Below are 14,438 nucleotides of genomic sequence, written 5' to 3'. Positions count from 1 at the left end.
ATAAGCTCTTCTGTATTTTAATTTCATGATCTATCTCTAGCATCTAGCACAGTATTTGATATTTAGTAAGTTTTGGGCAAATGTTTGTTTAATTGATGAAAAAAAAGATCAAGATCAAGTTGATGGATTTGAAACCACTCCTGGTTCATGTTTTCTTTTTTGCTTCTGGTTTTCTTTACTTCTCACGTTCATCACCCATATTTTACATGTAATTTTACTTTTGGGGGCTGTGATATTTATGTAAGCAACCTTAAATAGAGCTTTGTCATTCTAATCTAGAGGGTACTCACACAGGACAGGTGAAACCCAAAGTGGGGCTTAGCCCATGAGGGTTCTGGACTTTTCCCAGGAAAGAATTCAAGGGAGAGCCAGAAGTAGAAGAAACCAACTTCATTTAAGAGGCAGTATTACAGCACCAGTGATGTTAGTGCTCTGTGACTGCTCCTGCAGAGCAGGACTACCCTGTAGGCAGAGAATAGCAGCTCAGGGCACTTTTGCAGTCATATTTATACCCACTTCTAATTACATGTAGACTAAGGAGCAGTTTATGCAGAAATTTCTAGGGAAGTGTAATAACTTTGGGGTCATCAGGTCATTGCCATGGAAAGGGGTGGTAACTCCCAGGTGTTGCTATGGCAATGCTAAACTGACATGGCACACCGGTGGGCATGTCTGATGGAAAGCTACTCCCCCACCCAGCTCTGTTTTAGTTAGTCCTCAATTTGGTCCAGGGTCAGAGCCCCACCTCCAGAGATGAGTCCCTCCTCCTACCTTACTACCTCTCAGGAAATAAAACATGGTGGACAGAGCTCAAAGCTCAGGACATCTGGATATTCACAACAATGGGGGCAACAGTGGATACATGGGCATCCCTCTGGCAGCCAGCACTGTAACTTAAGAGAAACTGACATGATTGCCCTCAGCAAACTTTCTAGTCAACTTGAAGTCTCCTGCCAGGAGGATGCTTTGTTTATAGAGATATTTATAATCATGGAGAAACAGGTTTGTACTTTGTCTTAATAGGGTTTTTCTGTCTTATTTTGTTTATTTTTACTTATCACTGCATTTTAGAATGAACAGGAACCGGATCAACAATGCCTTCTCTCTGAATGACCAAACTCTGGAATTTTTAAAAATTCCTTCCACACTTGCACCACCCACAGACCCATCTGTGCCCATCTGGATTATTATATTTGGTGTGATATTTTGCATCGTCATAGTTGCAATTACACTACTGATTTTATCAGGAATCCGGCAACGTAGAAGGTAAGATATTTAAAGGGAGTGATTGAAAGAGCATTTTCTTATTTTCTCATGACTTGGACAAATCAGGAGAGGATTTTCCTCTGGCTAAAGATAATGCCTTAAATTTGAAACTTTGAAAAAAATTGGTGATTTTCAAAAGTATCACTTATGCTCTTGTCTTTAGATATATTTTAGAGTCCAATGCCTGTTACTTAACTAGGCTTTTCCCACAACTATCTTTCCCTTTATTCTGTACCACATAAATGTTTCATATCCAGACTTGAATATCTGTGTTGTGATTTTGTAAGCTGGATATAAGGAGCTAAACAAGCTTTTTGGGTAGACAGAGTTAATCTTTGGTAGTCATCCACATCCAAATGCCAGCAGTTTCATAGTTCCATGCCTCCCTACCTTGGTTTACCTCTTCTTAGCTCAGTGCATGCAGGCTGCCATCTTATCCCAGATGTCTTTGTGCCTTTTTATACTTCCCTCCCTTTAATGGACACTCATCCCTAGTGTGTCTGTGTTTCTCATGGCCTTTAAATCAACTCTCAGCATCAGAATCACCTGGAACATTTGTTTTAACATATAGGTTCCTTGGCTCTATTGCAGACCCACTAAATTAGAATCTCTGAAGGGATGCATTTTAATGAATACCCAGGTTATTCTAATTCATTGAGTTTGAGAGCTTTCAATTTAACAATCTATAGATAGATTTTCACTTCTTGAGTTCGTTTACCTAGATTCTGGGGGCACTTGAAAACTTTTGTGGGGCACTTGCAAACTTAGATGTCTCAATTATTGATACTGCTTCAAGAGGGAATTTAACACCTGTAGGGAAGTTTCTGAGGTAGTGGAGAAGAAGAGTAGACAGCATTTCTCAGCGTGATTTTGTTTACCAGTACCTCTAATCCAGTGGGGAAGAAAGAAAAATCCTCAGCTTTTCACTACAAACTTTAATGCTTCTAACCTTCCCTTGTGATACTATGGAAGAGGAATTCTGGTAAGTGGTAATTACAGTGCCGTGAATTTGAACACAGCAAGGACATGGTTTTCAGAAGTGTTGGTTCCTGCATGGGATGTGTTTTACCAAGTAAGTATGTGTTTGACTAAATGCTCCTCTTGAAGTTTACTACTTTCCATATGTTTCACCTAGTAGCTAACAGAAAGTAATAGTTTTAATTCTTGGGCTTTGTAATTTTATTCACAAATAATAAGTAAAATGCTATGAAATAAATTTTCTGTCTAGTCCTCAAATTAAATTCAGAGATTAGGATCAAGTTACACTTGCCTGACTTTTTTAAAGATTTTGCCTTGTTTTGGTTTTTCTTTTGAAAATATTAAGAAATATTCTCATGCAATGCTTGAATACCTATGTTTAATATTTTTGTTTTGTATTAATCTTGAGATGCTGTGATTCTGTGTTCTAACAACTGTAACATTAGTGAATTCACTCCATCTACTTGGTTTCTAATTTCCTCACTAGTACAATGTAGCGTAGGAGTTAGAAGAATAGACTCTGGAAATAGATTGCTTAGTTTCAACGTATTTATCTCTTAGATTCTGCCCTTGCATATAATCCATTAACTGTACGGATATCAGGAAGCACAATGAGTCAAGGAAACCAAACTTAGGAGAATATAATTTGTGGTGCTAGAGTCAAGCTGGTTAAGTTTATTTTTACTGTTTGTAAATAGATACCTTTTCTAGAGTGACAGTGAGGTGTACTGGAAATAATTAACTTGGCAGGATGAAAAGAGTTAATACATAGAGTGCTTAGAGTGGTATCTGGCACACAGTGAGTGCTCAATAAATGTTAGCTGTTACTATTATTTTATGATCTTGCCATTTGCTGGTCTTTCAGATAGTTCGTGCTGGGATCAGCTATCTCTTTCCTTCTGAGCAGATTCTGCAGTAATATAATAATTGGGTGTGTAGCATTATAATCTGTTACCTGGGAGAGGTGAGGCTGTTGTCACAGCCTGGCCTTCACAAATTTATTTCATGTTCAAACTGGGAAAGCAGATGGGCAAATCTCTTGTGTAAACCGGGAGAGCATCAATAATTAGCAAATATAGTCAGGAAAATTAAGACAGCCTTCTGAAGATAAATTGTTTGTTGTGTTTTAAGTTTGACACAATCTGTGGTGGGTTTCTCGTGGACAAAGTGGTGCTTCAAATGCAAGGAAAGGGTGCAGTCTGAAGTGAGGAGAGCCCCGAAAATTATGGCAAAGATAGGGTTGCCCCCGAAACCTTTAGTTTTGAGGAAGATGGTCAAAGGAATGTTCAACAATCGAATCCATACGTTACATAATAATGAACATAGTTTGTGTGGTACAAAATCGTAAACTTAGAAGACCTGGAGGGACCATGGCATTATCTAAGTCACCATTCTGCTTCTGTGGAGAAGAATGCCAGAGTCATTTAACATACATATATATTTAAACTTACTATTGAGGAAATTTCTCAGCAAAGCTTTAACAATTCGGTTATCTTTGCCAATAACACCATTGTATTAATTATTCAGGGACACTGAGAGTGGCAATGTAGCCCAAACGAGGTAAACTCAGATTCCAGCTCTGCCCTTTACCTGTATAATCTTGGTTGAGTCACCTGATTACCAGGGAATCTCAGTTTCTCCATCTGCAAAAGGAAGGAGAAAGAGCTTTCATGAGGACTGACTGACATAAATGTGTATAAAATACCTAGGGTATAGTGTGCACTAAATAAACAGTAATTATTATTATCCAAGATCAGCTTAATCTATTGCTATGATTAAGAGGTGCTGGGAAAGGATCTCTTTTCCACCAAGATATTGCGGAAAATATCTTGGAATTTTCCACCAAACTGTAGAAACTTCTCCAATTCACCAACTCATTGCTTGGGATTTTATTAAATGCTTGTTTTATTTTATTAAGGTTTTGTTGACAAATAAAAACTGTATATATTTGTGGCATATAAGTTGATGTTTTCATATATGTATATATTATGAAATGGCTAAATCAAATAATTAACATGTTCATCACTTCGCATACTTATTTTAGGGGATGAGATCACATACTTAATTTAGGGGGTGAGCATTTAAGATCTCTCTCAGCAATTTTCAAGTACGTAATACATAATTATTAACTGTAGTCATCATGCTGTACAGTAGATTGACCAAACTTATTCCTTTTGTCTAACAGAAACTTTGTATCCTTTGACCAACATCACCCCCTCCCATGCCAGCCCCTGGCAACCACAATTCTACTCTCTGCTTATGTAGATTCAACTGTCTTAGATGCTACACATAAATGAGACCATGCGGCATTTGTCTTTCTGTGCTTGGCTTATTTCATTTAGCATACTGTTCTTCAGGCTCATCTGTATTGTCACAAATGTCAGGATTTCCTTTTTTTTTTTTAAAGGCTGAATAGTATATCGTTGTACCACATTTTCTTTATCCATTCATTCATTGATGGACACTTATGTTGATTCCATACCTTGGCTGTTGTGAATAGTGCTGGGTTGAACATGAGACTGCAGAAATCTCTTTGACATAATGGTTTCAATTCTTTTGGGTATATACCTAGAAGTGGAATTGCTGGATCATATGGTAGTTTATTTTTTATTTTTTGAAGAGCTTCCATACTGTTTTCCATAATGGCTGTACTAATTTACATTCCTTGCAGTAGTGTCCCAGGGTTCCCTTTTCTCCATATCCTCACCAACACTTGCTATGTTTTGTCTTTTTGATAATAGGCATTCTAACAAGCGTGAGGTGATATCTCATTGTGGTTTTGAATTGCATTTCCCTGACGATTAGTGATGCTGAGCATTTTTTTCATATACTTGTTGGCCATTTGTATGTCTTCTTTTGAAAAATTTCTATTCACATCCTTTGCCCATTTTTAAATTGGGTTATTCATTTTTTTGTTATTTAGTGGTTTGAGTTTCCTATATATTTTTGGATGTTAACTCCTTCGCTGTGCAGAAACATTTTACTTTGGTGTAAATTCTGTTTGTCTATTTTTGAATTTGTTGTGCTTTTGGGATCATATCCAAAAACTCACTGCCCAGACCAACGTCATGGAGCTTTTCTCGTATGTTTTCTTCTAGTAGTTTTACAGTTTCAGGTCTTATGTTTAAGTTTTTAATTTTTTGAGATGGAGTTTCGCTCTTGTTACCCAGGCTGGAGTGCAATGGTGCGATCTTGGCTCACCACAACTTCCACCTCCTGGGTTCAGGCAATTCTCCTGCCTCAGCCTCCTGAGTAGCTGGGATTACATGCACGCACCACCATGCCCAGCTAATTTTTTGTATTTTTAGTAGAGACGGGGTTTCACCATATTGACCAGGATGGTCTCGATCTCTTGACCTCGTGATCCACCCGCTTCGGCCTCCCAAAGTGCTGGGATTACAGGCTTGAGCCACCGCGCCCAGCCTATGTTTAAGTTTTTAATCTATTTTGAGTTGATTTTTGTATTTGGTGTGAGATAACAATCCAGTTTCATTCTTTTGCATCTAGATATCCAGTTTTCCTAACACCTCTTATTGAACAGATTGTTCTTTCCTCATTGTGTGTTCTTGCCACCTTTGATGAAGATCTAGTGCATGGTTTTATTTCTATTCTTGCTATCCTGTTCCATTGGTCTATGTGTCTATTTTGATGCTGAATAAACACTTGTTTTAAAATGCAAATAATCCTGTGAGGTCTACTGGTCACCACAATAGTGCTGAATTGGTTAACCAGCTCTCTCTCTAAAAAATACCCTGATTTGTAGTATTTGCCAATTTATCATCAAGGCTGAAAGATTCTGAATATTTAGCAATCAGCCCTTGAAAACCTGTACCACCCAGATCTAGCACATCATTACAGCTGCCACCTCTTTGTGAAATACCTAGAAGAAGTTGCTTCTCTATTGCCCTCTAGTTAAGAATAGCAGTTTGTGGAAATGAGAGATTCGCTGAAAGAAAAAAGTTGGAAATGTAATTTTAAAAAATTTGGGCCAACAATTAGGGAGCAGAACAAGTGGGAAGGCAACCAAGATGAACCGCATATACTTCACAATAATGTCTCTACTAGATTTAGTGTCTAGCACAGCCTAGAAGTAGATGTATTGGTTATATGGTCAGTTTTATGATGGTAGTGATAATGATGATAGTGTTAGTGATGATGGTTGTGATGGTGATGAAGTTGATAACGTGATGTGTGTTTTTGTGGAAAGAGCACTGAACTAAGACTCTTGGTTTTGGGTTCCAGTCTCAGGCTCTGGCATTTGTTAGCTGTGTCCTTGAGCAAGTCACATAAGGAAAATGATAATAATACTTTGTTAAATAGTATAGTGATAAGAAGACAAAATCAGAGAATATACATGGTTTACATGCTAGAAAGTGTAACTAGCATGACCATACAAAGCAGTTATAAAGTGCTAATTTTATATAACCTGGCACTTTTTGGTTTACAGGGAGAGTCATGGACACAGCACAATTTCAGATTTACATGTACATACCAGAATTGATGTTGAATAGACCTTACTTGGATCTAAGGTCACGACTGGGTCTTAGGAAGGGACCTTAACAATGATCCAAATACACCCCTGCAGAAACCAAAGCCCAGATAAGTAAAAATATTTTATTCCTTTATTGACCATCCTTTCTGTGATAGGAGCTATAGTATGTATTGTGGATGAGACAAACGTAGATAACGTGGATGGTCCTTGCCTAGAAGGAGATTATAATCTTATAGTAACAAAGCTGGGGCAAAGACTTAGGACATAGAACCCTAGCTAATGCTCCTAGCTGAGTAGAGTCATTAGTAAATTTGCTTGGTTTGTTTCTAGTTATACTTCTGTTCCCATAAGGTCAATAGTAAATACAAATAAATTTGGATTTCCACAAATCTTGTTTCTCGTACAAGGGGATGTGGCTCAGTCAATACTTTTATATGCTGAAGGTTCACGTTCTTACGAAGTCTTAATTAAATGAATAACTAGCCTTAAAAATAGAGATGTAAATAAAATGAGAAATATCATAGTGAATATAGCAATTGTTTTTCTTTGCTGTTCTTGAATACACATACCTGATAAAAATCCAATGTAAGTGTGTTGGGTAGAGCCTGGGGAGAGTATACAGAGTTCTAGGTCAACTCCTTTCATCAATCTTGTTTCATTCTGAAAGACAAGTTACTCTACATACTTGAGTGTCAGTTCCTTCATCTGAAAACAGGGATGAGGCATGTAGTCATGGCTGAGTGGTTAAGGCAGTGGATTTGAAAAACGGGGATGATAAAATATGCATAATATTACAGTAAGAATTAAGTGAGATGATGCATACAAAACACCTAGTCTGATTTCTACTAGTCTAATAGATTTTTAATATTATCATTAGCATTATCATTGCTATTATATGGCACATGTAAAGCAACTTGCCTACAGTCACATGGTTAAAAAGTAATAGTAACAGGATTTAAAACCGGCTAGGTTTGATTTCAAAGTCCATCAATCTCACTGTGCTACAATGCCCACTCAATCATTCCAGTAACACTATTTCCCCCAGGAATCACCCAGAGAGATTCTGAGGCCAGTCCCAATTCCCCAATAATGGATTCTGTCGTTTGAAAATTGTATTTGTCTGTCTTTTATTGTCTTTCTGGCTATTCTTGGGTCTTGACTCTTCAGCTCTTTTTTTTTTTAGATGGTGTCTTGCTCTGTTGCCCAGGCTGGAGTGCATTGGTGCAATCTCTACTCACTACAACCTCTGCCTCCTGGGTTCAAGCAATTCTCCTACCTCAGCTTCCCCAGTAGCCAGGACTACAGGCATGTGCCACCAAACCCAGCTAATTTTTGTATTTTAGTAGAGACAGGGTTTCACCACATTGGCCAGGCTGGTCTCGAACTCCTGACCTCAGGTGATATGCCCGTCCCGGCCTCCCAAAGTGCTGAGATTACAGGCGTGAGCCACCACTCCTGGCTGTCAGCTCTATTTTGTTTGAAGGGGGACAGAAATACTCTTTCTGCTTTTGGCACCATTACTTTATCTCAGAACAGAGCAAACCCGGTTCCTCAATATCCCCTAGCTCTGAGGGCCATACCTGATACTTCTTTTGTTCCCTCTTTTGCCCCTGTTCTCTGTAAATTTATGAGATATATGAGAGATATTCACTCTCAAGGCTCCTAGGAGCTCATTCCAGGTATTTTAATCACAGTTTTTTCATCCTGTTCCTGAACTTCCTGACATTGCAGGAACAGCAGAAATAATTAACACTCAATTTTAGTTTTCAAGAAAAAGAACTCATGTTTTTAGCAAAACATCAAATCAGAATGATCCAGAAAGATAGTTAAGTTTTATTATTCTTAGTAAGAGCAATGCATAGGTAGTGAGTGAGTCAATTTATTACAGCAAGCACTATGAAATGTGACAAAGTGATATATTACTGTTAGATAACCTTTGGGCTGCTTATCATGTCCACCAACCAGCAAGTTCTTGACACTGCATTTTGTGAAGCCCAGAAATGCCAGGACTCTGAAAACCGGATCTAAGGATATAAAAGAACAATATGCACCTAATTTGCCACTGACACAGCTCAGTTTGATAAATTTCCACAGCAATTCCCCTTGGAATCTTTTTGATTGAGATATTTTTCTTCTTCTAAAGAATAGTTTTTCCCCATTCTTTTGTGATGCCTGAGGAATTATTTTTCCTTGTTGCTGGGGAGGGGGAAGCAAGATTTCTTGTAATGATCAAATACATCTAGCTCTTTGTCATTTTTCTTCTAACTCCATAAATACTTTTTTTTTAACTGAAGAAACTGGAAACTAGACCCTGGAAATCATTATTTCTAAGACTACTATTGCTTTGCCACCTACTTCAGAATGCTTCCTTTACTAAAATGTTTGTAATACAGGTTTCATACTTAACATACAAAAATATCAGGGTAAGACTTGGCTGTCTACAATCTATTTATTGTTGTGGAAAATTATTATTCACTCCAAGCCCAGTGAGGAGGGATTTGGGGGGAATTTACATGAGATAGCTATTTTTAATGATAATTTATAAATAGACACTTGCTACTTACAGATTCATCTTTAGAAGAATCATTCCTCTCTTTTATAAAGCATTAAAATCAGGAGAGGGAGGTTGAGTGCATATGGTGTTTTCTTTTTTACTGAGCTATTTTTAGGACAAGGACGATATCTCTTCCATAAACATAGTAGGCACTCAAAATGTAGTTATTAGTGAATGTTGGATACTATGAATGGAAGTGATTTGATTGATGGTTATAGAATGTCATTTTCCTTTGCTTTCTGGAGGATGTGGGAAGTAACAATACATTTATCCACAGGAGGAGAAACCAAAGCGTTCTAATTCTCTGGTGGATGATTTCACCTGGGAGGATCCTCTCATCACATTAAAATCTATATCCACTCCAACGCATGCTGATTGGTGATTGCTGATGCTTGCCATGGCCAGTGCAGTGTCTTTACCCCAAGGATGGAAAAATACAGCAGCCTGTCTTTCCCTAGGTCTCTCAGACCACAACTCTTGACTTGCAACCCAGCATTGGGCCAGAAATTTTATGAATAAATGTTTAAAATATGGCAACTGCAATTCAGTCATTGCCTATAGTGAATTGTGACATTTGATGGTGGCCTATACAATGATAAAATACTTTCAAATGATGACATTGGGATCTACAGAATTGGAATGCTACTTTACCTTTGTATTTAATGAACAACTGTTTGAAATTATTGAATAAACCATCAGCAAAGCCTAAAATACAAGACATCTAAGAAATTTCTTGTGCATAAAATTCCCTTCCTTCTTTCCTTCATTTCTTGTGGTAAAGCCCATTCAAGGTCTACCTTGGGCTACTGCCTGAGTAACTTTACCTGCAATATTAGTCCATCCATACATACATCTAATTGTTTAATCTATTGTCTGTCTATCCATCCATCCATCAATCCATTCAGACAGCCATTAATTTATCATCCAGCCAGCCAGCCATTGAACTACATTCATTGATTCTTTTTTCCATCTCTCCATCTACCTTTCTTCATTTGTTCAGCCACCCACCCATCTTCTATCCATCTGTATATTTATTATCCAGCCAGTCAGCCATTGAACTACATTCATTGATTCTTTTTTCCATCTCTCCATCTACCTTTCATCATTTGTTCAGCCACCCACCCATCTTCTATCCATCTGTATATTTATTATCCAGCCAGTCAGCCATTAATCTACATTCATTGATTCACCCACCCTCAGAGTTGAATGCCTACTCTGTGCTGAGTTCAGGTCAGCTGTTTTGCAAAACATTTTAAAATCTGGATTTTTCCTGATTAGGTTTCTCATTATGAGATTCATGTCAAAACAAATTGGAGGGGTGGGGCTTGAACACATCAAAAACATATATGTGATCTGCTCAGTGTATCACATCAGGACAGACTTGTCAGTTTCTTTCATTGTTGGAAATTTTCACTGGATTTCTCTTCTGGCAAAATACAAGTGTCTTTTATAATTAGTATTTGCTTATGGGGGTAATAATTTGAGACCATGTGATATCCTGTTCTGCAACCATCTTTCACTGGTTTAATATCCATTGATAATCCTCATCAGAATCAATTATTATTATAGTGGTGATTTTCTGTTCCTATTACTCTCTCTGTATTCATTGGCATTCTTCTATAAAAAAGAGCTTTCTCTTTTCTCCATTTTCTTCCACCATATTCTTTAAAGAACATTCTAACGCAGGACTAATAGGAAATTCCACCTCCATCATCACTGGGGCAACTTCACCATCTCCTCACCTGTCAAAGACTCACCAAGGTCCTGAGGGATTCTCATAGTGGTGGGACTCTACCCTGGTCACCACTACAGTGCCCAGCATTTCAGCCAGATGATCTCTTCATGTCTGCTATTTTGGCATTTCCACACATTCCTGGGACAAGAGAATTCTTTGCAAATCCAGGAGCCTCATGCCTATCATCATGCCTCCGTGGTGCCACCATGGAGTGGTGCTCCAACATCCAACCTGTGATAAGCCTTAGGGAAACCCCTGCTTCTTCTGGTTGCCAGAGGCACCCACCTCTTTTTTTTGTTTTACTGCATGATATTAAGCAGAATTGTCTCATTGTCTTTCTTAGTCTTTTGCAAAACACAGGAAAAACTTTTGAATTTGAGTCTACAGTTTTCCACACTCCAAAGAAGTATTGCAGATCTGCCTACTACTTGGGTTGGGGTCAGCAAGGTCTACAAAGAGTGAAACTGTGAGAAATTAAAAAATTTATCCTGTCATATGGAATTTGTGGAATTACCTGGAATTGTAACTATGAGTTGTAATTAGGAAAAATATGTTCTGAGTTCCAAAATCGTGACTTGCAAATGAACACAATTATTTTGTAATGAGTAGAGCCAAGCAGCAATATCTGAGGTTTATAGCACTTACTTTCTACAAAGTAATGTTAATTTGCTTTCTGGTAGCTCATTTCTATTTGATTTTCATTCAACATTTCTAGAACATTAATTTGTCCAATCCCATGAGAGGAATTTATTACTTTTAACAATTCATTTGTTTTTTAAGTTATTCTCCTAGAGCTGGATTTTAAACTTGCCAATTTACCATACACTTTCTTCACGTTATTTTATGCAATTTGTGTGTGTGTATATACTGATATTCATTCATATACATATTCATCTATATCAATTTTAGTATTCTAAATAAGACCACTTGTTTTGATCACTATTACATATCATCTATACAGACTTCTTATCTTGGTAGTATCTTTTCACCTTACCAACTCTTTATGGTCTTTGAAATTTGTTTGAAAATTACACAATATCATTAATTATTTCATTGTTCTAAGCTTCCTAGTCCCCTTCCTGTTCTCCATGTTCATACAGAAGGCCATATGCAGCCATGCTTATGGTCCTTCTGGATGCCAATCACTCTTTTTTATGTGCTTTTAGAAAGAACAAAGAACCATCTGAAGTGGATGACGCTGAAGATAAGTGTGAAAACATGATCACAATTGAAAATGGCATCCCCTGTGATCCCCTGGACACGAAGGGAGGGCATATTAATGATGCCTTCATGACAGAGGATGAGAGGCTCACCCCTCTCTGAAGGGCTATTGTTCTGCTTCCTCAAGAAATTAAAACATTTGTTTCTGTGTGACTGCTGACCGTCCTGAAATACCAAGAGCAGATCATATATTTTGTTTCACCATTCTTCTTTTGTAATAAATTTTGAATGTGCTTGAAAGTGAAAAGCAATGAATCATACCCACCAAGACGATTGAAATCATAAGCTATTGATGACTCAAAATTCTAAAATATTTCCTGACAATATAGTGTAATAAATGTGGTCATGTGGTATTTGTAGTTATTGATTTAAGCATTTTCAGAAATAAGATCAGGCCTATATATATATAGTCACACTTCAAAGACCTAAGGAAAAATATATTTTCCAGTGGAGAATACATGTAATATGATGGAGAAATCACTGAAAATGGATCCTTTTTGATGATCACATATATCACTCTGTATATGACTAAGTAAGCAAAAGTGAGAAGTAATTATTATAAACGGATGGATAAAATGGAAGTATTGGTATACAGGGTAGAATTTTATCCTGTTATCACACCAACAATTGCTTATATATTTTCTGAATATCAGCCCCTAATAGGACAATTCTATTTGTTGACCATTTCTATAATTTGTAAAAGTCCAATCTGTGCTAACTTAATAAAATAATAATCATGTCTTTTTGATTGTGTGACTGATTGTGGTCTGAAATTTATTTTCACACTGTGGAACATAGTCTTGTTTTATTAGTTATCTATAATCTGCTTACAGCCCTAGAAATGAATTATTTTTGTTCTGTGTATCCTTGTTTGAAGACTCCTTGTAGTTTTTAGGTTGATTTGTTTTCCAGATAGGGCATGAATAATTCTAAATTCTAGGAATGATGATTATACATTTATTAATGAAAATAAAATTTGCTACTCAATTTCCCACTGCTATCACCCATAGTTAAGATTACAGCAGTAGTCTCTAACTCACTTCCCTGCCTCCAGTGTGCCTCCTTGCATACAAACTCTAAGATAGGTAGCTGCATACAGCAGGTTTATTGGGACATGCTCTTAGGAGATACACCTTTAAGTAGTCAGGAAGGAAATGTGTGATGGACAGACGTTAAGGTGGCCACCATCATTCCCATGTCCTGGTGTTCACACCTTCATGTAATCCCCTCCTCTTCAGTAAGTATGGTACCTGTGGCTTGCTTTTAATGAATGGAATACAATAAAAGTGATGAGATGTCACACTCCTGCAATTACTTTATATTACATCTGAGTCTGTCTTGCTAGCAGATTTGTTTTTGAGACTCTGTGCTGGCTTGATTCAATAAGTGGCCATGTTGGGAAACTCCATGTGAAAGAAACTGTGGTCAGTCTCTAGGACAGGGGTGTCCAATCTTTTGGCTTCCCTGGGCCAAACTGGAAGAATTGTCTTGGCTCGTACATAAAATATGCTAACACTAGCAATAGCTGATGAGCTAAAAAAAAAAAAAATTGCCGAAAGTGTTTACAAATCTGTGTTGGGCCACATTCAAAGCTGTCCCGGGCTGCAAGTGGCCTGCAGGCCACAGGTTAGGCAGGATTGCTCTAGGAATTGCTGGTGACCTCTAGGCACCAAGGACAGTCTCCAGCCAACAGCCATCAGGAAGCTGGGATCCTCAGTCTGACAAGGAAATGAATTCTGACAACAACTGGAGTAAGCTTGAAAGCAGATTTTTCCCCACTCAAATCTCCAGATGAGAATGCAATCTGATCTATACTTTGCAGCCTGAGCAGAAGAAACAGTTAGGCTGTGCGCAGACTCTTGACCATGGACACTGTGAGATGATAAATGCATATTTTTTTTTTAGCTGTTAAGTTTGTGGCAGCAACAGGTAACAAATAGGGTAGAATTAGGCAGATGTAAACCTGGTCCTGTTAGTTCCTGACGTAGACATTTTTAAATGGCTTCTCATTATCCTTAGGCTGAAGCTAGACCCCTTAACACAGGGCCTGCTGAAGTTTGATGCCTCTCCACCTCCACCTCCCTCCCTAACTTCATCTTTCACAAGTTCTCTCTCTTTTCCATCCAGTCATACATAGATCTCTCACTTCCCAGATTTTGAACAGTCTGTTTTCTCTACCCTACCTCTCAGTC

At 37.8% G+C, this 14,438-nt stretch overlaps 1 protein-coding gene across 1 annotated transcript in view; it reads left to right on the top strand.

The window, feature by feature from the left end:
- CLTRN (collectrin, amino acid transport regulator) overlaps positions 1-12,985 on the top strand; it is a 38,844-nt gene extending 25,859 nt beyond the window's left edge. The window contains exons 5-6 of the mRNA XM_002762651.5: positions 1,072-1,266; positions 12,192-12,985. Of these exons, the coding sequence (XP_002762697.1) occupies positions 1,072-1,266; positions 12,192-12,348 (352 nt within the window). The 3' untranslated portion in view covers positions 12,349-12,985. The remainder of the gene's footprint in view (positions 1-1,071; positions 1,267-12,191) is intronic.
- Positions 12,986-14,438: the final 1,453 nt, after the last annotated feature.

This window comes from Callithrix jacchus, chromosome X (assembly GCF_049354715.1).
Source record: "Callithrix jacchus isolate 240 chromosome X, calJac240_pri, whole genome shotgun sequence".
Lineage (NCBI taxonomy): Eukaryota > Metazoa > Chordata > Mammalia > Primates > Cebidae > Callithrix > Callithrix jacchus.
The sequence above is the reverse complement of the archived record's forward strand: the minus strand, read 5'-3'. Positions and strand labels throughout refer to the sequence as shown.